At 48.6% G+C, this 25,383-nt stretch overlaps 9 protein-coding genes across 9 annotated transcripts; 4 read left to right on the forward strand and 5 right to left on the reverse strand.

Annotated features, from left to right (window-relative positions):
* Positions 1-369: 369 nt before the first annotated feature.
* On the reverse strand, positions 370-4,131 carry N7529_003005 (regulator of nonsense transcripts 2; the record flags this gene model as incomplete). The annotated part of the gene is made up of 4 exons (XM_057238532.1): positions 370-681; positions 738-3,931; positions 4,012-4,056; positions 4,113-4,131. The coding sequence occupies 4 exons, from the start codon at positions 4,129-4,131 to the stop codon at positions 370-372; spliced, it is 3,570 nt and encodes a 1,189-aa protein (XP_057101143.1).
* A 493-nt stretch (positions 4,132-4,624) lies between these two features.
* N7529_003006 (uncharacterized protein) lies at positions 4,625-4,840 on the reverse strand (the record flags this gene model as incomplete). Its single annotated transcript, XM_057238533.1, has 1 exon — positions 4,625-4,840. The coding sequence occupies one exon, from the start codon at positions 4,838-4,840 to the stop codon at positions 4,625-4,627; it is 216 nt and encodes a 71-aa protein (XP_057101144.1).
* Positions 4,841-6,199: 1,359 nt separating this feature from the next.
* On the reverse strand, positions 6,200-7,759 carry fhdA (putative transcription factor Tos4; the record flags this gene model as incomplete). The annotated part of the gene is made up of 1 exon (XM_057238534.1): positions 6,200-7,759. One exon carries the CDS (start codon positions 7,757-7,759, stop codon positions 6,200-6,202), a length of 1,560 nt encoding a protein of 519 aa, XP_057101145.1.
* Positions 7,760-10,553: 2,794 nt separating this feature from the next.
* On the reverse strand, positions 10,554-12,042 carry sun1 (SUN family protein UTH1; the record flags this gene model as incomplete). Its single annotated transcript, XM_057238535.1, has 3 exons — positions 10,554-10,598; positions 10,662-11,948; positions 11,998-12,042. The coding sequence occupies 3 exons, from the start codon at positions 12,040-12,042 to the stop codon at positions 10,554-10,556; spliced, it is 1,377 nt and encodes a 458-aa protein (XP_057101146.1).
* Positions 12,043-14,662: 2,620 nt separating this feature from the next.
* On the forward strand, positions 14,663-15,914 carry N7529_003009 (uncharacterized protein; the record flags this gene model as incomplete). Its single annotated transcript, XM_057238536.1, has 2 exons — positions 14,663-14,734; positions 14,790-15,914. 2 exons carry the CDS (start codon positions 14,663-14,665, stop codon positions 15,912-15,914), a joined length of 1,197 nt encoding a protein of 398 aa, XP_057101147.1.
* A 392-nt stretch (positions 15,915-16,306) lies between these two features.
* N7529_003010 (electron transfer flavoprotein subunit alpha/FixB family protein) lies at positions 16,307-17,493 on the forward strand (the record flags this gene model as incomplete). Its single annotated transcript, XM_057238537.1, has 3 exons — positions 16,307-16,606; positions 16,684-16,852; positions 16,916-17,493. 3 exons carry the CDS (start codon positions 16,307-16,309, stop codon positions 17,491-17,493), a joined length of 1,047 nt encoding a protein of 348 aa, XP_057101148.1.
* A 450-nt stretch (positions 17,494-17,943) lies between these two features.
* N7529_003011 (putative sister chromatid cohesion factor (Chl12)) lies at positions 17,944-21,187 on the forward strand (the record flags this gene model as incomplete). The annotated part of the gene is made up of 3 exons (XM_057238538.1): positions 17,944-18,160; positions 18,211-20,731; positions 20,788-21,187. The coding sequence occupies 3 exons, from the start codon at positions 17,944-17,946 to the stop codon at positions 21,185-21,187; spliced, it is 3,138 nt and encodes a 1,045-aa protein (XP_057101149.1).
* Positions 21,188-21,705: 518 nt separating this feature from the next.
* On the reverse strand, positions 21,706-21,948 carry N7529_003012 (uncharacterized protein; the record flags this gene model as incomplete). The annotated part of the gene is made up of 1 exon (XM_057238539.1): positions 21,706-21,948. One exon carries the CDS (start codon positions 21,946-21,948, stop codon positions 21,706-21,708), a length of 243 nt encoding a protein of 80 aa, XP_057101150.1.
* A 2,091-nt stretch (positions 21,949-24,039) lies between these two features.
* N7529_003013 (glutathione S-transferase family protein) lies at positions 24,040-24,693 on the forward strand (the record flags this gene model as incomplete). The annotated part of the gene is made up of 1 exon (XM_057238540.1): positions 24,040-24,693. One exon carries the CDS (start codon positions 24,040-24,042, stop codon positions 24,691-24,693), a length of 654 nt encoding a protein of 217 aa, XP_057101151.1.
* Between the last annotated feature and the right edge of the window lie 690 nt (positions 24,694-25,383).

The raw sequence follows: 25,383 nt of genomic DNA on the forward strand, positions 1-25,383 counted from the left end.
GCCATACACAAAGTTTGCACAAAGGAAACCGGAGCATACAGCCGTCTCCCCGAAATCTTGCCATGGGTTGGGCTTGGGCTTGGTAAGTGGTACAAGAAGCGGTCCTTGCAGAGACAGGAGTATGCTTGGTGCAGCGGCATTCAAAGCCGGGGTAGAAGCCATTAGCGAAACTTGCCATGGGGCCTGGCACTTTGCATAAAGTGCGAAAGAAATACCGTAGAATATGACGCTCACTGGGTTGAACCGAGAGTTCAAGGCATTCAGCATTCATAGTGTCATGGCAACCTTACAGAAATGAAAGGTGCAGACTGCTGTGTCGAGTGAAGATATGAACATATGTCCAGATAGCGGTAATAGTGGTGGCGGTCGTTACCAGTTGACATCGCTGAGCTGGAGTTTGCGAGAGCGGAAGGCGGACCTGTTGGCACCGGCTTTGTCCATTCGTTGGCTTGCTGGGGTACGTTTCTCCTGGGTTGCTGCTTTACGATATCTCAGTGGGGAGTCCTTTCGGTTATCATTCTCCATGGGGTAATTCTCACTCTCGGTTGGTTCGGGTTCATTGGAAGCCTCGTAGTTTAGGACCAGATTTTTGATGCGTTGCTGCTCTTCGCGATCGGCTTGTTGCTGGCTTCGCATAGCAATGGCAAAGGTCGAGTCCGATGGGAGATCGATAGTCCGGGTCTAGATGGAATGTGTTAAATCGGCCAAGATAACGTTTGCTCAACGCAAATACTTACCTGTTGCTTGTTGCCCTTCTTCGTCATCAGGGAAAAGGCCATTGTCGATGGTGGGACTAATTCGGCTGGGACTGGCTCCGGACTAGAATCACTGGGCATGTTTTCACGGAGAGGACGCTTCATGGGCAGGGGAATGTCAAAGACGGTCTTGCGCTCGAATCGTCTCGAGTCCATGCTTTCGGCCATCATCTTTTCGTATTCTCGATCAAACTCAGCCTCGGTCACAGGATCTCGCTCCTCTTCTTGGCGCGTGACGACAATTTGCTCGTCCTCATCTTCGAACTCGCTCTCGCTTTCGTCATTCGCCTCTGCATTGGGCCCAGATGCCTGTGACTGGTTAAAAAAATGGAAGTCGTACACGGGGGTTGGGGGACCTACTTCGGCCTCATCGCTAGATTCCTGGTCTTCGTCGATTTCGTTCACGTCCTCCTCAAGGTCCTCGTCAGACGAGCTGCTTTCCGCCTCCTCCTCGTCAGCTTCAACGGGTCTCTCGGAATCCTGGACGTTGTAGTTCAGGGCGACAGCCTCGCTGAAAATGCGGGTCGCTTCTTCGGCATCGCTCGCAAGCTTCCACTGCGGGCGGATAGAGTGGTAGGTATCCTGGACAAGGAAGTCGACATCCATGGGTAAAGGATCCTTGGTGAATAGGTAATACTGGAAGAAAGCAAGGAAGAAATCTAGTTTCTTCTTGGCTGAACCTCGGTCGAAGCAGTGGCCACATGTATCAAGAAGGGTGCACGCTAACCGCAGGCGGAAGTAGTCATCTGGCATGTCCAGCATACTGATTCTTCCAGGGACCGGAGTACCGCCTTCGTGACCAAAGGTAATAATACGGTAGAGTGTATCGAAAATGACTGGAGAATCAATCATCTTGTAGTTATAAAGCTCACCCAGGTACTTGATTTCCGCAATGCGCTTTTGGTTAAACTTGAAGTCGTTCTGCTCAAGACCGAGCGTTACCTGCTCCAGAACGTTGTCGACAATGCCGATGACGAAATCTTGGTGGTACCGGTACAAAGCGCTGACAAGAATAGCTAAAAGGTGAATGCTGCCATACTTCACCTTGACCGGTTTGCTGAACACACGTTCTAGAATGTCAACGACCTCACGCTCTTCCCAGTGAAGTTTGCGAATAGCCTTCAAGATTTTGGTGTAATTGCGCTTGTTCATATCTAGGTAGATTAAGCGACGAATGTACTGCTCCATCGGTGTGCGTTCCTTCTGCTGGATCGCTGGTCGTGGCGGTGGGTCAACGTAGTAGATGGCATTTTCGATGACCATCCGCTCCTGTTGGGCGAGGTGTTGAACAGTCTTCTTTCGGCTCAGAGTCTCAAGGAAAGAAGCCATCCGTGGGGATGTTTCCGGGTTGCGTAGCAAGTAACGACCACAGTTCTCGAGCAAATGACCGATGATCTCAATGTTCATGCGCGAAAATTCGTCGAGCGAGACTTTGAAGCAATGGAAGATGATATGCTCCGGAACAACGCCGAACTTGGTTAACTCGGCCAGGTAGCGTACATTGGCCATGCGTACTTGGCCGAGGAACTCCTTCGACTTGCGCCGCTGTAGACTTCGGAACTCCTCGTCGAGATAAGCGGTTATTCCTTGCGGGATATCCGGCAAGTACTGTCCTAGCGTGGCTACCAGGCGGGAATAGAGAGGCAAAAGATCGATGCGACCTTTGGGGATGTCCGAGACGGCTTTGACTAGCCTGTTTCGTGATGCTTTAGAGTTAACCCAGCAGAAATCCAGAGCGAACTGGTCGACTTGATCTTTGGTCTGAAGTTCAGGAAGCTTTGCGAGGAGAGAGTCCACCTGCGCGCCAACAGACTTGCTGGCAATGGCGGTCGACTGGTCATCCGTTTCTGCGACAGAAGTATCATCCACCGGCTCGGCCGTGGAGTCAGCTGGTTCACCATCTGGCTTCTTTTTGCCCGCTTCCTCGGCCTCGCTCTTCTTCTTTTTGCCATCTTCAAGAAGCATGGCTGGCACCTTGCCCTTCAGGTCGACTAGATTCTCGTAGAATCGTCTTTCTTCTTCGTCCTCCCAAATTCCAGCACCTTCGCCCTGGCCTCGGAGATAATCGGTGGTCTTCACAAGCCCAATACCACCGCTTGTTGAAGCATCGGTGGTCTCCTTCTCGGCGATATCGGGCATCTCAGTACCGAGAGCTTCACACAGCACCTGAGTATTGGCTACAAGCTTCTCCAGAACCTTAGACTGCTTTTCGAAATTGGCTTGGCGGTCTTCGAAGATCTCGCCGCTCTTCACGTATGCCTCGGCATTACGGCGATTTTGCTGGGCCAGCGCTCTCTGGTCACGAACCACATGAGCCTTAACATCTTCAAGATATCGACTCAGGATATTCCTAAACCGCTGCTGGGTCTTCTCTGGGGTCAAAGGCAGATCCATTTCTGCGGAAACATCATTGATTTCAGAGGTCTGCGCATCCGCGCCAGAGGAAGTTGCGCCATCGGCCTCAACAGTCTTCCTGCCATCTTCAGCAAGCTTCGCACCAACGATATCCCAGCTAAAGCTCTTAACGAACAAGACTGCCAGGGGAAGGTTGGTGTGATCACGGTCATGTCCGAGCAACTCCTTAAGAACCTCTAGTGGAAACGGCTCAGCTTGCTTGTCCTGGTCTTTGGATCCAGCAGCGGGCGTCTTGGCTTTCAGCGGGGCGTCTGGCGCTTTGCTGCCGATTCCAACACCGCCCTCCTTGCCCTTCGCGCCCAGATCCTCAGGCCGTTCAACATCATCAAGTGTCTTCAACACATTGACCAGCCAAAGCTCCGTAACGACACGGAGAAGAACGCGGTGCCGAGACAAACGGTCTTTCTCTTCGCGTTCGCGAATTTCCTGGCTGAGGGCCTTGAGCTGCGCTTTATCCGGTGTGCTCAGCCCCCGGCCGAGTAGCCAACCGATCTGGCGCGTGAACTCCCATGGTCCAAACCGCTGGTGCAGCGCGCTGACAACCTCTACTCCTGCGGCTATTTCCCCGGGGGATTTGAGTTTGCAAAGGCCTTCGTAGCAGGCGGAGATGATCTCGGAGAGGTACTTGTGGAGGGAGAGTGTGCGGATATCAGCGAGGAAAGTGGAAAGGGCGGAGGCGCTGATGCCTGTGCGAAGTCGCTTGATAAAGGCAGTGTTTTTCTTGAGCGCTGAGTCGAGGGACTTGCTGGTGGTGAATACATCTGTTCAGATCATTAGAACCATCTCGGGAGGTGGGCTGCAATGGGATTTCGTCATAAAGGGAGTTGGGTTGAAATCTTACCAGTTTCACCCGCCCAAGCGCGCTCGTTCAGGTCACGAAGCTCCCCTAGATTGAGAACACCATGTTAGTTCCTTGTCTGCTAGGTGAGATCTCGATCGTACTTTTCCGCTGGCGATCCATGGCCTTCTAATAGATTCAATCGTGGGGTCCTTTCTGAATGTCCGAAGGGAAAGCGCATAAGTGACTTGAACGCCACATTGGGGAAAAGAAAATACAAGGGGGATTCAAGCAATATCTCAAGCTTAACGAGTTCGCGAGAAAGATTAAGCTGAAAGGTTCGCAAAGGCGGTTCCAACAGGCCCAAGGCGGTGCGGAGTTGATGCCGGAACTTTTTGCTTATCCACTTTGCTTGTGCGATAACCTCTCTTGCTTCACATTCACAACATTGTTACTCTACTATCCTTCATCCTTTACGGTGATTTGAGTTGCTCTTCTAATCGATCTCATTTTTGATATCTCAATTATACAACATTTCATCCTGGAAATTCGACGTCCAACCATTTTGCCTCAATTTGAACAATTTGAGCCTAAACCCACTTGTAGCTCCAAACCTATTTGCTCCCCCACCATACTATATCAAAAGGACAATCGTCCAACTGCAGTTCCCAAGGCCCTAGTCCCCACTATGCGCTTCTGTAAATCCCATCTCCTTTCCCTTTTCAGAATCGAGTAATCGTTCCTGCAGCTGATGTTTGTGGTCCTGGCTACTCCAGCTCTGCCGGCGGTCGAACGTCGGTTTCCACGACTTCTCTGGGCCTGTATTGTCTTGAGAAGTTGATGGCTCAGTGGCATTAGTTGAACTGAGCTTTTGAAAGAATGGAAGAGTCATTGTTTGTTGTAGTTCATGCCTGTCTGGCAATGAACCTTGATCGGGGGTGTTCGATGTCATCTTTGAGTGAGCGGGTATAGGTAGATCAGATGAAATATAGGATAGAACAGAAATCCATCTGCAAGGTGGGTTGCTAGTTATTGAGCTGAAGCTGTTTTGCGGTGATCTAGAGAAGAAATCTGTGGGCAGGGCGCTCTCACTCTTATACCCCTCTTATTCTTATACCCCTCTTCTCGTAGGACAATTCAAGGTTTCAATGGTGCTCACGGGTGGCGATAGGCGGGTGAGACCTAGAAGACCGAAGACCTCTCACAAATAGTGAAGTGATTTATCTGCGGGCGGGGTGCAGATGTGACACGCAGGTGGCAAAAGCATCATACTTCGGAGTTTGACCACAACGTAAGTTATTGCCATGAAATGGCTGACAATCCCTTGTAGCTTGATGACGACGCGCTGCATAGTCTTCCAAGGTTGTCAAGGGCTATATTTCAATTGTATACTGTACTTGAACATGATATTCATGATACTTGATCATAAGGTCTGATACAACAATGCCTTGAACCCTGCAACGACGATATTTGTGCACCTGAAGATCCATGTCTCAATCGCCCTGTTTCTCTCTCCTTTATATACGCAGAACATACTGTCAGCTTGGATAGTGTATAGGGTATGCTATATGTATTATGCCGAGTGGATGCAGAGGTAAAGAATCTAACAAAATGAAATTCACGAGCTAGCATACAAGTCATGATTGCGTTCAACCATCGAAAAACAAACTGAGGAAATAAGAGGAACAACGAGGCAAAAGCAAAGGTAGGGTAAGGTACAAACAGTCCGAGCCATCATGAGAGAGCAATGTCAAAAGCCGCTGGTTCGAACAAAGCTTTTGTCCAATGTACACATGCAATCAGGCGATGTAAATTCCGACACTGACAAAGATAGTCGATGAAGTGACTCTTGACTGCCACAAAAAAATAAAACAAGTCACATCACAAGTTGGAAACCAAACTTGAGATTTCCAAGGCCCCGCCAAAACAATATACAATATACAGGAGGCTTTTGGGACACCAAACAAATCGTACACCTCGATGCTGGATGAGGATGCATGATGAAGCAGATATAAAATAACCCAGGCAAGTAAATAATAAAAAATAAACAGAGGTCGACAATAAAGAATTAAAATCAGGGTATGCCTCACGCCACGCTATGCGGGTCTCCCTGGAGGTGGGAGACCAAGAATCACTGCAAATATGTACTGAGAGAGTCCATCTGAGGGCAGAGGACTTGGCTTTTTCGGTCAATGATTCATTTGGGTTTCCGCCAGAAGTATTGCTAGAGAGAACATATGTAAGTCCAGGTTCAAATACATTCACGAATGTATTGGGAACAGGGGTCACAAACCTTGTGCTGTTTCCGACAGTTGCGCAAACCGGGTTTCCGAAGATCATCCACCACTGCGGACCGACGCATCACATCGTCATCCTCGTCAGGAACGTAATAGTATTCACTCTCAAGCGGTTTGCCAGCAGCATCTTTGCCCTCACGGGCGACTCTGCCGATAAACTTGGTCGAGGCGAGAATGTTGCGGATATCAGATTTGGAAGGGCCGGTTACATTCCCATGACCAGACCTCCAGTACGCGGGAGGGAGGTTGTTGAGGATGGTTGAAAACGGAGTGGATGACAGTCGGGAAAAGGCGAGTTGGTTAGCAGCATGGTTGCGGACTCTCTCAGACGCTTCATCAGTGTATAGGGTCTTGGTCTCAGTAGGCTCGGTGTCTCTTTCCTCGTGCACGGTGGCGGGCTGTCTAGGGGACCGGAGAGGTTGGAGGGGCTGGGCAGGCAGCAGGCTGCGAGGAGAACGAGCAGTTTGAACAGGAGAATCCCCTGCTCGGAAAGAAGCCATACGAGGAAGGAGATTCTCTCCGAATGGACCGAAGGAATGAACAATTGGGTCATTTTCTTCGTCATTGTCGGAGAACTCGTCGTGTCTACTCAGGTCACTCAACTCACTTGCATGTGATGTATGCAGCATAGCGGTTGCTCGGCGAGCACTCTGGGATGTCACGCCGGTCACTGTGTTGTGACGCTTCAGTGGGGAGGGCTCATCTTCGAAGACCACTACTGCGGCACGGGATCGAGGTGTGAAGATGGGAGAAGATGGGGGGATAGCAAGTTTAGCAGCAGGAGATGGGGACACAGGTGATGCAAGACGCTGACGTTCTAGAAGCGGGCTTTCCTGCAGTTCTCGTCGAGATTGGCGGCGCTGGGTTGGTGTTGCCTCGTCACTGGTTTGCTCTGAGTCGGTGGAAGGGCAGTCCCTTGTTTCACTGCGAGGCCACTGAACCAGAACCCGAGCCTCGTGAACATCTATCATGATATCGGCGTCCTTGATGTCTGATGTGAAGGTTTTACCCTTGGCCAAATCATACTTTCTCCCTTGGCAGTGAATCTTGATCCCATTCCATCCCATGCACACAATCTCAACCCTATCCCGATCGAACGGATTGGGGGCAGGTTTATATGTAGCTTTGACATGAACGCGAGAGATCATCCGGCTAGCAGCCAGCTGATGATGACACGAAACGCTAGATCGCCCCATGAGAATGGGCTCTCCATTCTCCCGCAACATTATAGAAGGGACGGCCGACAAGGGTGCGCGTTCGAGGGTGGCAGAGAAGGATCGAGACAGGGATGGTCGGGAGGTAGCGACGCCAGGTGGAGGAGGAGAAGACGACATGATATGAGTTGACGAGGTCGGAACTGGTGTGGGATACAACGAGACTTCTGGCTCGCGTGCTACACGCTTTTGTCTTGGGAGTGAGGGCGACGAGCTCGGCTCAAAAGCAGGCAGCAAGGCCGCTGGACGTTTGACGCCAACAATAGAGCCGACTCGGCTCTTCAATGGAGAGGACTCCATGGTGATATAATGTGACAGAGTTCACACGGGTTCTTACTCACGAAAAAAGGAAATGAAAAAAACCCTGAGTCGAGGTCGAGGACCCGCGTCACGTCGTGTTATGTTAACACAAACGAGGAAACTAAGAGAATTATAGAGGACGTAAAAGAACGTCTAGACCTCCCCTAACGACAAGGGTGTGGTGGGAGGGAAGAAATTGGTCAGGGAGAAAGGAGGAGATGCATTGAAGAAAAAGGTCAAAAGGTGTGTGGTGGTGGAATGCCCTGGGGCGGAGGGTCTTTCCTGCGCGGAAATGCACGCTTACAGCCCGAGACGCGTTCGATAGGCGCCAACCACACTCCACTACAGAATTTTGGATTTAGTTACTTTTCTTAAGCTGTAGTGTGATTTAAAATTACTGTATACATTAAAAAATAACGTGAAAGGGCACAAATTGAAGAATTAATTGAACATATCTGTACCAACTTTATACGGTCTATACGGCGTCCGGCGCGCTCGCGTCTTAAAACACGTGACGCGATGTACAAGAACATACCATTCAGGAATTGGTAACCATGACTCCAGAAAATTTGACTGTTATTAGTCTTTAGCCCAAGAATTTTCCTAAAATTAGTATGTGGCATATCTCACTCTTCATATTTTAACATGCACAATCTACTTGTCTTGTAAATCTAGCAGAAATCAGCATTGTTCCCAAGAACCTCCCTCTCAAAAATTCCCCTAGTATTGATACTAGGGTACTGTATACAATGTTCTAGCACTAAGGAGAAGGGAAAAAACGCAAAGCCCCTCTGTCTCCGTACCCCACTAACAGTCATAAATTCGATAAGTTACTTGCCAACCTCTCGCGTCTCCCAGCCCCCATGTGGGATGATATCACTTTGACTCAAGGGAGTTTTTGTCAGTTCTAATGGCATTTTTCTGAACTATCTAAGCTAAATTTCAGCAAGGACCACTATCAGTACATGACAAAGCACTCTGGTGTCACTTGATCTTCTTTACACGTTCGGGTGGGGCCTCGGTCGTGTTTTTTAACTGCCTAAGTAGGTACTATGTTTTTTCTTGTACAATTTACCTTGTAGGTCTTTGAGATCCCCCAGCTATGGCAAAACATGTTCATATGACCATACTTAGTTATCAACCCTTAGATATCTTTCTATATCTGTTGTGCATTTAGACCTCTCGCTCGATATTTTCCTTGCATCCCATGTGGGTCTACCAATGTAACACCGATAGAGCTAGGTAACTAAGGTAAACGGTAACTACAAATTTAAATCCGCTTAGAAAAAGTCCACTGGTGCAGGACATGATATGTCTCTATATAGCATATCATCATAAAAAGCTCTGGCTTTAGTGCCTGTGCGGTTGATACCACCTGTTCTGACGATTGCTTCCCCGTTTTGATTTCTCGGAACACACAAGTGTGTCGCTTACATATTTGGATTCCGTTCTCTGGGAAATTTTACCTCTCATCTGTATTGTGACTCTTTTTCACCGTAAGCTGTTATACCTAAGTATTATCATCAGGTGTAAGAGCTTACCTGCAGTTAAAAACACTTGAAGTCTAATTCAAGAACTCGAGCCTTTCGAGGTTGCCATGTTTAATGGTCAATTAATAGAATGATATTTTTGTGGTCGAATTGATATGTAGTCTGCTACAGATTTGCCAGGTAGAGTCTGCAGGGTGGTTGTGCATGTTCATTATACCAACGTTTATTAGGGCTCTGTCACAATATATATCGGCACGTGATGGTGTTAAAGTGTGATATATATCTTTGTTCTGAAAAGGCTCCCAAATGAACGATATATTATAGGTGACGAAAATAACTGACTAGCAATCCATGAAGAAATGAGTCAGATTGCGCAAAATAAGTAGTGATGTTGGCATTGCAAAGCTTCCAGCTAAAATAATGAATTCACATCAAACGGCGTAGGTGATGCGTCATATACTCCATCAAAGAAACCTGCCCCACATGAAATAATTGACCGATCCCTAACGTTAGATGAATATATGCATAAATATGGATTCGTTAATGTGAGATGTGCATGGCGCTGACTGAAATGCTTGAAAAAACAGGATTGTCCCTAGCCTACAGGCATCAATACCACTTACTTGCTTATTGCATGAGGACCTCAGCTTGGACTAAAATAGCGGGAAATTCTTAATAAAGAAGATTGCGGACTTGGAAATGTAGTAGATTTTGCCAGACCAATTTGCCTACACCGATTCAGGTGGTGTCAGTATTGGGTCGAAGGTTGTGATACATGGACTGAGTTGGAAAAGAAAATCATCCCAGATCCCCGATGCACTGATCCAGATATAGTACAAAGCCCAGCCATACTGGAAGACGAGGATGAAGCTCAGATGAGAAGACTCAAAACTCAAGCAACCAAGATGGCATGCAATGCAAAGGGAAAGAAGGATGGGTTTAGAATCAAACACTGGCTTGTACTTGAGAATAAACATAACTAGATCTAACAGTTGAGTAAAAAAGTAGGGCTGCCATCAAGGTGTCCGACCAGGGGAACAATGTGGTCATAAGAAACAGAACAAAAGAATGCAACTCGGAGTGGATTTCGGGCCCAGTCACAGATAAGACAAAATAGAACTTAAGATACACAGAATTGAATAACGACCCTTCAGGTAAGAAACCGTGATATAAACAGATGCACATAGGAAGGTGAGTAGAGTACGATGGCTCTTCTCATCCTAGTGCATTTCGACAGGGAGAAGCTGGTCGAGGTTTGTGTGGCGCTGAAATGACTGCCATCACCGAAAAGGTGACGGCAACATTTAATCGTAGAAGACGTAGTAGGCGTTGCCAGAGGTGACGCCGACCTGGAAGAACGAAGTGTTAGTATTGGGGGCACTAGAATCCTGGAGGAGAGAAAATTGACTTACAGTGCAACCGCTGTTGCCACTAATGGCACCCTTGGAGTCATAGAAGGTACCATCCTCGTAGCGGCACTCATCGCTGAGGTTGTCACCGACAAGCTTAACGTTGAAGTCGAGTTTCTTGGTAGTGGTCGGGGTGTTGGGGAAGATGGACAGGAACTTTCCGGAGCTGGTGTAGCCGACACCCAAGTTGATGGGAGCCCAGTTACCGATGGGCTCGGAGCCATCACCCCACTGGCAACCCTTCTCAGTTGACACACCCTTGGGGTTGACGTAGTACTGGGCAGAGGTGGCCTTGCCCTGCCAGTTGAAGTAAGAGTCACCGTCGGGGCAGGTCAGGGGGTGAGTGTTGCCGGAGGAGGCGGCGAGAGGAACAGTCTCGGATTCGGTACCGGGGTAGTCAGTACGGCAAACGGCGACGTCGGTGGACATTTGATTCTTGACGTGGACACCGCCAACGCCAGCAATGCAGAGCTGCTTGTGGCTGGGGTTGGTGAGGTAGAGCTTGCTGTTCTTGCACTCAAGACCACCAACAGACTGACCGGTGGCTCCTTGGGTAGAGGGCCACTGGGACTTCTGGTAACCAGGGGGGCAAGCGTAAGAGCACATGGCACCACTGTGGCACTCATCGCCAGTGACGGCGGTCACGATGTCGCTGACGAGATCATCCATAAGAGTGATGTACTGGATACCAGAGTAACCACCGAGACCCAGGTAGTCGAGGGCGACAGCACCGTAGGCTGAGGGGAAATCACCGCAGTCAATCTCTCCATCGGGGAAGTCAGCGGTGAGACCGGTGGCACCAGAGCTGGTGGAGGAGCTCTTGGAAACGCTCTTAGCAGCGGCAGTCGAGACGGAGCTGGAGGTAGTGGAGGAGGGCTCCGCAGTGCTAGTGGAGCTGGCGGGGGTGATAGCCGCAGCAGTCTCCTGGAGGATGGCGGGAGCAATGGTGGAAGTCGGGGTTGGGGTCGACGTGGAAGTCGAAGTAGGAGTAGGGGTGCTGGTGGAGCTGGTAGAGGAAGGGCAGGCGGCGGCGACAGCACTGTCGAGCCACTCGAACTTATGCTCAGCGAGGCCCTTGCAAGCATCGTCGACGCTGATGGCCTCAGGGGAACCGGACTTGGAGGGATCCATCACGACGAAATCGTACACAACGGGGCCGGGGACCGATACTGTTTCGGTCTCAGCAGCACGCTTGTGGTGGTGAGCGTGTCCATGGCCGTGGGCGGTCGCAAGGCCAGCCGTGGCCAGCGCGGCAACGGTGTTGGTGAACTTCATAGTATCGGTGGAAATCTGTGGATTAACTCATGTTAGTCGCGCGCAGTCAAAGGAATGATTGTACCGTCGCAAAGTGCTCCATTGGTTCCTCCGGCGAGTCGTGTTTCATCACGATCCAATTCACCGATGGAGCGCGTTTTGGTCCACATTGGCGTGTATATTGCTTCCGTGACGGACAATTCAATCGCGATATTATATCATAACATATCAAACACGGAGATCGAGGAGGACTCACATCACTTCTAAGGCGCGCGTAGAGAACCGAATAAAGGACAGTGCGTTTTTTCAAATGAGTGTATTAGAGAGAAAGAATCCCTCTGGTCGGATGAGAAAACTGCGAGAAAAGGAGCTGCGACTGGAAAGACTGGGGAAGAAGAAGTTCAAGGAGGATACACAAAAAGGAGGGGGGTGAGTCGGTCTGTAGCCCAATTCGGTTAGGCGTGATATTGCCAATAAAAAAAGGGGTATTTTGGAGTTGTATACCTGTACGGAGGACTTGATACTACATGAAAATCTGTCTCCCTGGTGGACCCTGAAATGAGTCTCGATTGTGTCTATTCTTGGCATATAGATTTGTATTCTAGACTGTTATTCATTATTGACTATATCTATTCATTCATCTGATATACAATCGTTATAGAAGTAGGAACATTGAAGTTCTTGCTATTGATATAGGGTAGCGCTTACCTACCAAAACAATAGGTACATCAGAGTCGTAATTTTGTTTTGGTCAAAACGAGATTAAAGTCACCAAGGGGCAGCCAATCAGAGCCCGACAAAGCTCTCCATGGAGATCCAGAATCCAGGTACACCAATCAGAATTGACGTGGCCCCTGCAGGCATTCCTGGCGTATCCATGGTCACCAACATTTCGATCTGATTTTTATTACTTCCAACGGTTGTAACTCTTAATGCTATGTTGTACGCGCTCACTCTTAGAAACTATTGAAGTTACTTTGCATCTTGTATACATTTCCTGGCTATCAATGCAAAGATGATCATAATCTAGGGGTATTGAAACCCAACTTTCCTTCCAATCCCCCTATCCCACCCCTAACTGATTGCCCAGCTTTTCCAAGGCTGGCAGTGCAAAATTAACCACGCAGGGGATTTCCCCTGACAGTTTATGACGCACGGTGTCTCGCCCTATTCGTATTCCGGCCAAATTGCACTGAAATTCCAGCCATCGAATCAGACCTGTATTTCGATGCCTGGTTGTCTTTGTTAGGTGAGATAACATATTTATTTAGATTACTTGGCGAAATTACCCTCGTATATGCTCCCCACTAATATGGTACAATGTCCACGGATACAATTCTGTCCCTGCAACATTGTATATTGTGAATAGCAGCGAACAGTGCTCCTCCGCGGCAGATGCGTCCTAGCACCCACTGTTTCAATAGTCGTTAGAATGATGATAGGCGAGCTAGAAGCCGATGGACTTGCCGATCCACAGCAATCTTCATTCCACAGTGGACAACAAGCACTCATCCGCGTCATAGCATGTTTTTCATGTTACTAGCCGCCCAGGATTACATACAATTTTCACAATATTTACAATGTCAAACATATCATCGTATTGATCACCACTCGGAACAGTCAAACTTCCAAAAACGTGGACATCTTCCCCCGTTCTCCACATTGTATATCATCCATCGGCCATGGAAGGCGTCTGATGAATGTCGAACAAATAAATTCGTGTCGTAGTTTGATCCTCATAATAAGGCAACAACCCTCAAGCGTAATATGCTCCTCATATGCTCTGGGTTTACAGCCAAGTATTAGTTTTGCTTGTTTTTGAAATGATAATGTAGGTCACGCCCCCAAACTTCCGGTTTGTCGAATGCTATTGACCGGTGCCTGCTGTAACTTCAAAACTAGAGACTGTCGAGAGCATAAGGTGTCGATTTAGATTTTCATGTCTGTAACGTTTCCCGACTGCACAGTACAGTATGAAAGCAATATATCCTAGCCTCATTATTAGCCGGATATCTTGTATCTGTTGTTCATGCTGGTCCAATCAACTCAATCCATGTACCGAAATATCAATAGATCGTGGGGATATGCTTGCGCGGCTTCCATGTTAGCGGATTTTGACGTGATCCAATTTCTTAACGCTCAAGCATTTGGTGTTAAGAATGGGACCCCAGGGCCTTCGTCGGCTTACCAAGGGACCACCGTTCATGCCATTTGTTTTATATTAATTAACTTCCTCTTTTAGTTATATATCCGAGCCTGCTGCCCAAATTTGGATATGCTCACACGCTTCCGACTGTAGTCCCTGGGGCTGGAGATTTAGTTAAATAGGCGGCTTGAATAATATACCTAGGTCGCTGTCAACACAAATTCGACCTCACTAATTTGCTTTTGCCCATCCTCTTTGTGATGCGAAACAATGCAAGTGTTGCAATTTGAGGCATACAATGGTTCCTTCATCGGTAGCTCCGACACGTAGAAATATTGGTCTCAAAATTGACTAATAATATCTCTTGTGCAAATTTGAAATCTAAGTTGCAATCCGATGGCTCATTGATTGAAGAGGATAGAAATGGTGATAGTAGTAAATATAGCGGAGTAGTTATCAGTGATAAGTGGCATAGGATAAGGCGCCTCAGGCAGTGTGGACTGCCAAGCACGGGCAAACTGCCACCGCCTTCCGAAATTTTTTTGAGTCCCGATAATCGTCGCAAAAAAATTGGAGAAGTTCAACGAGTCTGCAATTTATCAAAATGGGCTCCTCTACTACTCAACTCACCTCTAAGGTGACCTCAGGCTCGCCTTATCAACTTGACAAGCCCCAGGTTAGTACCGATGACCCCTCGAGCCACAATTCCGCAAAATACTAATCGGAACTAGACCCTCAAAGCTTCCACGGCGTTGTTGAAGCACATCAAGTCCACCCAACAGGAACAGGAGAAGACTGCAACCAAGAAGACCCTGATTGGTGATGACGATTCCGATGATGAGAACGGCGCGACCAAGAACGAAGCCGTCTGGCTCGTCCTCACCACCAAGCAGCATGTGGTGGATAAGAACCGCCTGAAGCCTGGCAAGATCGCCATCCCGCACTCCCTCAACACATCCCCTTCGCTCAGCATTTGCGTGATCACTGCCGACCCCCAGCGCGGCTTCAAGGACATCATCGCCGACTCCACCTTCCCTCAAGGCCTTTCCTCCCGCATCGAGAAGGTCATCGGTTTCTCTAAGCTCAAGGCCCGCTACCAGAGTTTCGAGAGCCGTCGTCAATTGTTTGCTGAACACGATGTTTTCCTGGCAGATGACCGTATTGCCATGCGCCTGGTGCAGACCCTCGGAAAGATTTTCTACAAGTCCAGCAAGCGCCCAATCCCCATCCGCATCGCCGAGATCGAGAGGGTTGACGGCAAGCGTGTCAAGAAAGAAAAGAAGGCACCCAATGTTCCCACCGATAAGGACTTGAAGCACTCTTCATTCGCCCCTCCCCTGATTGTTGCCAAGGAGATTGAGCGAACCCTGAACTGCGCCCCTGTGCAGCTCGCGCCATCCACCACAGCCGCCATCCGTGTCGGCTCGTCCAAGTTTACAGCCGAGCAGCTGTCCGAGAATATCGCAGCCGTTGTCAAGGGTTTGACCGATAAATTCGTGGCCAAGGGTTGGAGAAACGTCAAGGGTTTGCACATCAAGGGTGCTAACACAATGGCCCTCCCCATCTGGCTTGCCGATGAGCTGTGGGTGGATGAATCTAACGTCCTGGAGACTGCCCCCGAGACAGACCCTGCCAACTTCCCCAAGAAGCGTAAGGCCGCTGGCGACGCCAAGCTGATCGAGGAGAAGAACACCAAGAAGACCAAGTCCGCGGATGATGAGGAGGAGGCTGCCTCTGTGGCTGCACGGAAAGAGAAGCTCCAACAGCTCAAGGCTCAGGCTCTTGAGGATGGTGACACAAGCAAGGCTGCCGCGCCGAAGGCCGGTGGCAAGAAGAAGAGAAAGTCGACTTCATGATGGTTATAGCTCTTAATGTTTTCTGCATGTAAAGGTATTTCTGGCGTACAAAATATCACGTGTGTCTATTGTTTCGCTCATTCTACATTATGCCGTAATTGGAATCAAATCACCAGTATATGTAGAGACCCAATACATCCAGAGATCTACGGTATAGAATAAGCAATAATATAACAAAATCCAATACTTGATCCTTCTCGTCGCTGCGTCATGATCTGGTGGACCGATCAGCCTATATGAATACCGCATTAACCGAGTCCGACCTCGGGAGCTGGTCTTGGCATGCCGACGATAGCCACCGAAAGTCACATCACCGTCAATCGCCGAGCTGCGATCTTGTTCTTCTCCCCCGCCTGGAAGAACAACGACATTTATACCACCAAGTCGTCACTATGATTCCTCTCGCCAGGCACTCTGTTCTGCGGGCAGCCCGCTCCCAGCTCCAGCCCACCCGCACGCTGAGCCAGTCTTCGGCGCTCGCCCGTCTTCTCTCAACTCTCGCCGTTCTTGAGCAGCGCAATGGCAAGCTGGAATCTTCCTCTTTGTCTGCAATTGCGGCTGCACAGAAGCTTGGTGGCTCAGTAACGGGTTTCCTTGCTGGCTCCGGCGTGAAGGGAACCTCGGCTGCCGAAGCTGCCAAGATCAAGGGCATCGAGAAAGTGCTGGCCGTGGAGAATGACGCATACGAAAAGGTACAGCCCATCCGAACGACCAGAATATTGCATATCATTAGAAACTTTAGCTAATAGCACAATCCGTCAACTTATAGGGCCTCCCCGAAAACTATGCCCCTCTTCTAGTTGAGAACATCAAGAAGGGCGAATTCACCCACATCGTTGCGGGCCACTCTGCCTTCGGCAAGAGCCTGCTGCCCCGTGTGGCCGCTCTCTTGGACGTGCAGCAAATCTCCGACATCACCGGCATTGAGAGCGAGGACAGTACGTGGGAACCCGAAGGCCGCGGAATTTGACATGTGATATCAGCCACTGACCATCAACTAGCTTTCGTGCGCCCCATCTACGCCGGCAACGCCATTCTTACCGTCCAATCAACCGACAACATCAAGGTGATCACCGTGCGAGGCACTGCCTTCCAAGGCGTCGAGACCGAGGGCGGCTCCGCCGAGATCGTCGACGGCGTGGACCCCAATGTCCCTGCGACAACCGAGTGGGTGTCTGAAGAGCTGGCCAAGTCCGAGCGCCCGGATCTTGCGACCGCTACCCGGGTCGTGTCTGGAGGCCGTGGCCTGAAGTCCAAGGAAGAGTTCGACCGCATCATGCTTCCGCTGGCGGACTCCCTCGGTGCTGCCATTGGTGCCTCGCGTGCTGCTGTTGACAGTGGTTTCGCTGATAACAGTCTGCAGGTTGGTCAGACCGGTAAGAACGTCGCTCCTCAGCTCTACCTCTGCGCCGGTATCTCGGGTGCCATCCAGCACTTGGCCGGTATGAAGGACAGCAAGGTTATTGCTGCCATCAACAAGGATCCTGAGGCTCCTATCTTCCAGGTTGCTGATGTTGGCCTCGTCGGTGACTTGTTTGACAAAGTGCCTGAGTTGACTGAGAAGTTGAAGAGCGCATGATTAAGTTGTGCAAGTTGTTTCTTTTTTTGTATAGCCTATCGAGTAGGTTGGTGCCGTTTTTGTACTTTGAATGAACCGTACAGTATACCATTAACTAGAGAACTGGGGCCAGACCGGTCTAGTCTAGAACACAAATCCTTTTATATTGTTTCATAGTGCCAGGGTACAACTATCTTAGAATCTTTGATGTAGAACAGCCATAGAGTCATGTACACAAAAACACGTTCTTCTCCCTTTTTCACTTTCTGCGGCTTTTTACTAAATACTAAGACTTGATTTCTAATGAACAATAATTATAAACGACTATACAACTATGGAGTACAAAGCGTTGATATAAAAAAGCACTTTTCAACCTAAATGGGACTAGCGCGTTTTGTTAGCACGCGTCGCGTCTCTAGAGGGGAATTGTATCGGAGACCAATTTACGGCAATAGATGTCTGGACGCTTGAATGATTCCCTCGTCACCAATACTGTCTTCATTTGATCCTGCCCTTCATCTTCACTCCGAAGGTCCTGAAAATACTAATCCACAATCCGATTCATTCTCCGACGATCTCGAGGCAATCAACCTACACCGTCTCGAACAAACCCGCAACCGAGTTGTAATTCAGCATCGCGCGTGGGATATATCAGATGTATTTCGCAGTGAGGACGACATAAGATCTGGTATACTGTCATTGGCACAAACTGACCGAGTAGCGCTAACTATCATACAGTAGATACGCCGACAAAAGCCTCTGTTGCAACTACCAGACACTTTTCTCGTACCCCGACTCGGTACAATTACAATCTACCATCTTCTCCACCCATCCCAAAAATGCCATTCATCTCATCTAAGAGTGCGCTAGCGCCGACGTCTGGTAATGCAGCGAATGATGCGCAGAAGAGGAAAGCTGCAGAGGGAGGTTCACAGTCGACGGAGCCAAAGCGGCAGCGCATGGTGGGAGGCTTTGTCGATGACGATGACGATGACGATGAGGAGGAGGACGGTCTTGCCGCGCTCAGAGATGAGGAGTTCAAGAGCCAATACGACCTTCCAGAGCACTATCAGGAACCTTCCGCGGACCTCGCTAGTATAACGGCACCGCCCCAAACGAGTTTCAAGCCCAACAACATAGCCGACCCTATGCCAGCAGCCCCGAGACCAATATCAGGACTGACGTCCCGGCCAGCTCCAGCAGCCCCAAAAAGGTTCCAGATCAAGACGTGCTCTGGCAAGACCCACAATATCTCGACAAGGAAGGCCCAGCCGCCTGTCTCCTATGAACAAATGATCGCGAGCCGCTCCGAATCGGAACCCGGAAAGGCGACAAAGAGTTATTACGGTATCGACATCCACAAATTGCTGGACGAGGCAGCCAAGGAAACCAAATCCTTGAAGACAAAGCCTCCCCCACAAGTCCGACAATCCATTGAAATAAACACCGGCAATGCAAAGCAGAAGAAAATAGATTCCTTAATGTGGACAGAAAAATATCGTGCTCGCAAATTCACGGATCTCATTGGCGACGAGCGCACTCACCGATCAGTGTTGCGCTGGCTCAAGGGCTGGGAGCCGATTGTGTTCCCTGGCCTGGCCAAGTCTCGACCAAAGAAACCTGCTCAGCAAGAAGAAGACTTCATCCACCGAAAGGTTCTCCTATTGAGTGGCCCGCCTGGACTTGGAAAAACAACACTGGCACATGTGTGTGCCAAGCAAGCAGGTTACGAAGTGCTTGAGATCAATGCAAGTGATGACCGCAGCAGAGATGTAGTGAAAGGCCGCATCCGTGATGCCTTGGGAACAGAGAACATCAAAGGCATGAACGTGGAAGTCGGCGAGCAAAAGGTCCGCCGCGCCGGTAAACCCGTTTGTGTAGTGGTGGACGAAGTTGACGGTGTGACTGGTGGTTCAGGAAGCGGTGGTGAGGGTGGCTTTATGAAGGCCCTGATTGACCTTGTCTTGTTGGACCAAAGGAACTCGAAGCTGTCTTCAGAGGGCAACAATGGCAAGAAGCGCAAGGGAGATACCTTCCGATTTATGCGGCCATTGATTCTGGTTTGCAATGACCTTTATCATAGCAGTCTTCGGCCTCTGAGGGCATCGTCTATCGCAGAGATGATCAGTGTTCGCCAAGCTCCATTGGAGAATGTTGTCCAGCGAGTCAAGGTCATTTTCGGTCGCGAAGGCATTCCCTGTGACAGTGACGGAGCTCGGAGACTCTGTGAAGCAGCCTGGGGCATGGTGAGCAGAAAGCAGCGCAATTCCAAAACCACAGGATCCGCTGAGGGTGATATTCGAAGTGTGCTTGTTGCCGCGGAATTCGTGGCGCATAAGCTTCGCAACGAGTCATTGCCATCCTCTCTCAGATTGACGAGAACCTGGCTGGAAAGCAAAGTACTGAACGCCTCCACTGAGGGCAGTGCATTCTTCAAAGAATTGAGTCGCGGGGGAGTTCGTGAGATTGTCAACCGTGTTTTCACGGAAGGTGCTGGTTTCTCAGATGCCCCAGTCGGCATGAGCTTCCAAGATAAGTTTGATAACGGGAACAGCCGTGTTCCAGTCGGTGTGGCGGATTTGCGCAAGCGCCACGCAATCAACCGATTGAGGGAGATGGTAGATTCCAGTGGTGACCATGATCGCTGTGTATCTGACTGTTTTGCTTCATATCCCATCCAGCAATACCAGGATGATAATTACTTCTCCAAACCCAATGCTGCCCATGACTGGCTTCATTTCCACGACTTGGTCAGCTCAAAAGTCTACTCATCCCAAGAATGGGAGTTGATACCGTATTTGAGTCAGGCGGTTGTCGGATTCCATCATCTATTTGCCACAGCCAATGGCAGGACCACCGACGATGACAAAAACGACGGCGACGAAGAGATGGAAGAACCCCACCCTTTCTCAGGCCCCAGAGCCGACTTTGCTGCATTTGAAGCACAAAAACAAAACCGTGCTGCCTTGACTGCCTTCCATGCCTCCTTCTCAGCGCCCATGGCCCGCATGTTCCGTTCGAGCGAAAGCGTGATCACCGACTTAGTCCCCCACCTGCTTCGCATGCTATCACCGGACGTCAAGCCGGTCATCGTACGCGGAAACGGGGATTCAAGAAGCACAGCAAGTGTCCGCAAAGAATCCGAGCGTGCACTCGTTCATTCCGCCGTGCGTGTCATGAGTGGAATGGGCGTCTCATTCGAAAAAGTTCGCGTAGAACACGAAGGAAGCCATGGCGGCTGGGCATACAGGATGGAGCCGTGAGTAAAACCCTAAGAATCCTACATTGACCAAGCTAATAAATAAACCTCAACAGGCCGATCGATTCCCTCGTCCTCTTCTCGAAAGTCAAAGGCCTTGAGTCATCGGGCACAGCACCGGTGCGCTACGCCGTCCGCCAGGTCCTTGACCAAGAACTTCGCAAGACGACAACTCGCACCAAGTCTGACTCCAGTGCATCCAAACTTGCTGCTAGGGCTCCTGGCAAGGCTGATGATGGTGCAGCTAAGGCAATGCGCGAGGCAGCCGTCAAGCGCGACTTCTTCGGTCGGACACTCGAGCAGCCGGCGCCACAGTCGAGTGATCTAAACGGCACAGAAAACTGGGCAGATGAGTCGTCTAAAGCTGGGCGGAAAGTCTGGGTTACTTTCCATGAGGGATTCTCCAATGCTGTTCGAAAACCAATATCCATGGGAGAGCTGCTAGCTGGGTTGTAATATATGCATTAGTCATGGATTCTTTCAAAGCGTTTGTCTTGGTGTACTAGGGTTATTCTGTATTTGTTGCATACGTTCATAATGATCACAGTTTGATTACGGGTGTGAATAATCTTGGAACAAGCTGTATGAACTACGTAAACTCATAAAGACCTTGGAATTTGGATAAAACTTTTCAATTCAGAATACAAGCTTCAATATTGGTACCCAAGACAACACGGAGTATCCTCGGGATACTAACAGGTTAACAAGCAAAGCAAAATATTAACAAACCCAGGAGGTACAATCGTGACAGTCGACCCCCTGTGTTCGTTCGCCAGAGATACAACCCCGCAACCCATCAGTAAAATGCAAGTATTAAGCGCAGTAGGTGGTATTCATATCATTCCATCGTTGATGTTCAAAAAGCAAAAGGGCAAACGCCCTGATCTAGGAAAGAAGGCATCGGACCCAAAACAAAAACAAAAAACACCCCGTAGACAAAGCAGATCAAGCACGTTCGAATAGAGTATGGCCGCTCAACGCAAGGCGAGGTAAGTAGCGATAGCCTCTTGGTGCAGCAGCTTCTGCTTGGTTTTCTTGTCGATGTTATTGTTCTTGGGATCGAGGCTTGAGGCAATTGATGTGTTTGATGTCTTTGAACTCAGCGAGTACCACTTCTTGTTCTTGGTTGGCGCGTCTTTGAGGGTTGTTGCGTTAGAGACGGTCGAGTGGATGGATGATGCGTCTGACATGGTCTTGGACGATGTGTTGGAAGACATTTTTGAATGGGGTTGAGGGTTTGAGGACTGAGTATTGGTATGGAATGGTGTTGGAAGAATAGTAATATTGGAGGTTTTGTTGATATATGTTCAACAAGAGACAAGAGTATAGTCTCGGAAGGTACAATGTGAATCGAATCTGATGTGTGAAATAAATTGAAACAGTTCTGTGATACTTCTCTCTTCTTTAAATATCATGATCATCTCACTCGTTTACTCCGTGACTCCGATTTTTCTAAAAATGAAATGTCATAGCCTCAGGTCTAGAAACGAAAAAGACGTCAGTCATCGATGATCGATGCCTTAGGTGGGCCATCGGAATAAAAGTTCGGAGTTCAGGATTTTTGGGGCTTTTTTTCTTTTGATTTTGATTGGCAGTAGAATCTTTAGAACAGAATGGTCTTCTGTAGATAAAGTAGGAATTAGGCTTACAATTCTTCTCTCTTCTCTGTTAACCAATAGATGCATGCACTATCTATACCCAAAAAATGACACCGACAACGCGGGATCCTAATTCGGTAAAACTTTCATAGCCGCAACTCTTTAGCTCGTAAACGCTTCCTCGTTGAGAAACATGATGCGAAAGGGCGCGGTCGGTCATTTAGCGCTTGCGTGGCTTGGGCGTTGGCTGTTTCGATGTAAGCCCTAAGGCTGTACTTTATCGGACTAGAATCTTGGAAGAGGTTTACATGGCAATCTCGATCACAGCGTATCACAACGTGCCACCGCTGTTTTTGACAAGAACTCTTGTGTGACACTGTAGCACAACCTTGAGTTAATTTTAACGTATTATGCTATATGGGTCCAAGGGTAATCATGGATCTCGATGACGATGCTTAGGCCGAAATAAAGTTGATTTTGATTTCCAAGCCTCTAAACGCGCAAATAACGGTCTGGTATATTGAGTATGAAGGTGGCTTACTATGACTCAAAGCGGGTCAGATGCATTGCACAGATTCTTTGGAAATAACCGAGGGTTTGGGCAGTATATGATATGAATAGAACTCACATGTCAGTACATATGTAGATATATTAATTCTGATTGGAAATACACTATTGTACATAGTACGGAGTAGATGAAGGAAAGTCGTGACATTTTACTCCGAGCGTTACTCCGATCACCATTTTTTCATTCCGACAACCTATAATATTTTGGCGTGTAGCCACCTACTTACGGTGAAGAAGTATCTATGGATATAGAGAAATAGGTATATATAAAAGTCTAGGAGATCACATTGACTTATCTCTTAAACTACAAGTATCTTATTACCAATTGAAAAGGCACTAACGTAGATGCAATGATCGGAGTACAGTTGGTTAACTAGCAGGGATATCAGTCCGATAGGCTTTTGAGCACATCAACCTTGTTTTTACTTCCAAACAAAACCACAGCCTTTTCCCGATATCCACCAGATTCAGACCATGACTATATAATACATATGCAAGTTTGAAAGAGTTCTTTCTTTTCTCTTCTTAGTCCTGTACGCCCTGCAGCCTTGGAACCAGCACAGATATCCACAAACCGATCCCTACAAATATAGTGGGGTTGTGTATTTGCTGATGTCCTCTCTGGGGACCATTGCAGGGGTATCAACTTGATCAATGAAAACTTCATTATTCAATCTCAAGGTGATCTCTTTGGACCTTGAAAACATGGCCGATCAAGATCGACATGATTACTAACATTGCTAGCGGGAAACTGATCCGTGAGATCATCAAAGCAACGTTCGGGGTACCAGGAATCAAGATGGTGAATTGGACATTATAAAGACAATGAAGCTGTCGAGCTGCCACAGCTACATATATGCGGAACATTGCAATCGTATAGCAAGGAAACAATGGAGTCCTCGAGGCTAAATGAGACCCCTCGGGGACCTGGGGACCCCCGGACCCCCCTTACGGGGCCATTTGTCATCACGGACAGTATGAATAATCGACAATATGACCTCAAGAATTGTGGGGGTATGGAGCTTTAAAAGCGACCCAATTCCCTTGAGAATTAAGATTCAATTCTTGATATTACATCAACTTCACCTCCAAAATCCTGCATAATTGCAACAATCCCTTCACCAGACCCAAAAAGCCAACATCATGTCTCTCAAGCCCATCACAGTTTACGGCCATGGCCCCGGCCCCAATCCCTGGAAGGTGATCATGGTCCTAGAGGAGCTAAACATTCCATACACCCACGAGATCGTCGATTTCCCAGACATGAAGAAAGAGCCATTTGAATCAATCAACCCCAACGGCCGTGTTCCCGCAATCAAAGACCCCAACACCGACATCACACTCTGGGAATCCGGTGCGATTGTCGAATATCTGGTTGAGACATACGACAAACAAAACACAATCAGCTTTGCGACTGGTTCCAAGGACTACTACCTCGCCAAGCAATGGCTGCATTTCCAGGTGTCCGGCCAAGGCCCCTACTTCGGACAGGCGGTTTGGTTCACCCGATTCCACTCCGAGAAGATCCAGAGTGCGATCGACCGCTATGTCAATGAAATCCGTCGTGTGACAAGCGTGCTTGAACGCGCCCTCCAGGGCAAGCAGTACCTTGTTGGCGATAAGTTCTCCTTCGTCGATGCCGCTTTCGTCCCCTGGTATCTTATTGCCCCTTCTGTGTCCGGGATCGATATGGAAAAGGAGTTCCCCAACACTGCGGCTTGGCTGAAGCGTGTGCAGGACCGCCCTGCCATTGCTAAGTCGGTCCAAGATCGGGCTGAGGCTATTGCGAAGCACTGAATAAATCCCATGCCGGGAGGTTTTGGTTAGGATCGTGGATGCGACAATTGGATAGATCCAGATAGATAGAATTTTACTTTGGAATATATAATCCACATCATTACAAGGCGTTTACCCATCCTAGAGACTTGTAGAATTGTACTTTCCAAAGTTAAGAAGACTCTAGGAGAGCAAAAAAATCAGGGGGAAAATAAACAGTACATTCTTCTCAAGATTATGCAGACAGAATCGTTGCCTGAGCTGCTGGAATGCCGTTTCCTGAACTCGAAAGCTCACTTGATTGGAGGTCTACCTTCATCTAGGATGATAGTAGATTGGCCATAATGGCCCTGATGCTTGTTTATGGGGGAAATCTCATTCCCAAGCAATGGTCTCTTTGTTTGCGAAATCTCAAGATTCCCGGTTAGCCCTCAAATTACATACATCGATCTCTTTGTGTTCATTGAATTTCTGGTCATTCTCTTTGATCGGATTTTTTACCTACAATTCCACTATCTTTTGTCTTATTTTTGACTCTTTTCGAGGTTTTCTTTGACAGTAGCTTTAATTCATTCAGCTGAGCCTGTCCATCTTGATGCTTACTGCGCTACAATGGACTATTTATATACTCTCAAGGATTGAGGACCACTGCCTGGTTAGTATATAATAGACACTTATCTCCCTTGGGTTTTGCCAGTACATTGGCAGTTT

The sequence above is a fragment of the Penicillium soppii genome (genome assembly GCF_028829465.1).
Source record: "Penicillium soppii strain IBT 18220 chromosome Unknown utg000003l, whole genome shotgun sequence".
Lineage (NCBI taxonomy): Eukaryota > Fungi > Ascomycota > Eurotiomycetes > Eurotiales > Aspergillaceae > Penicillium > Penicillium soppii.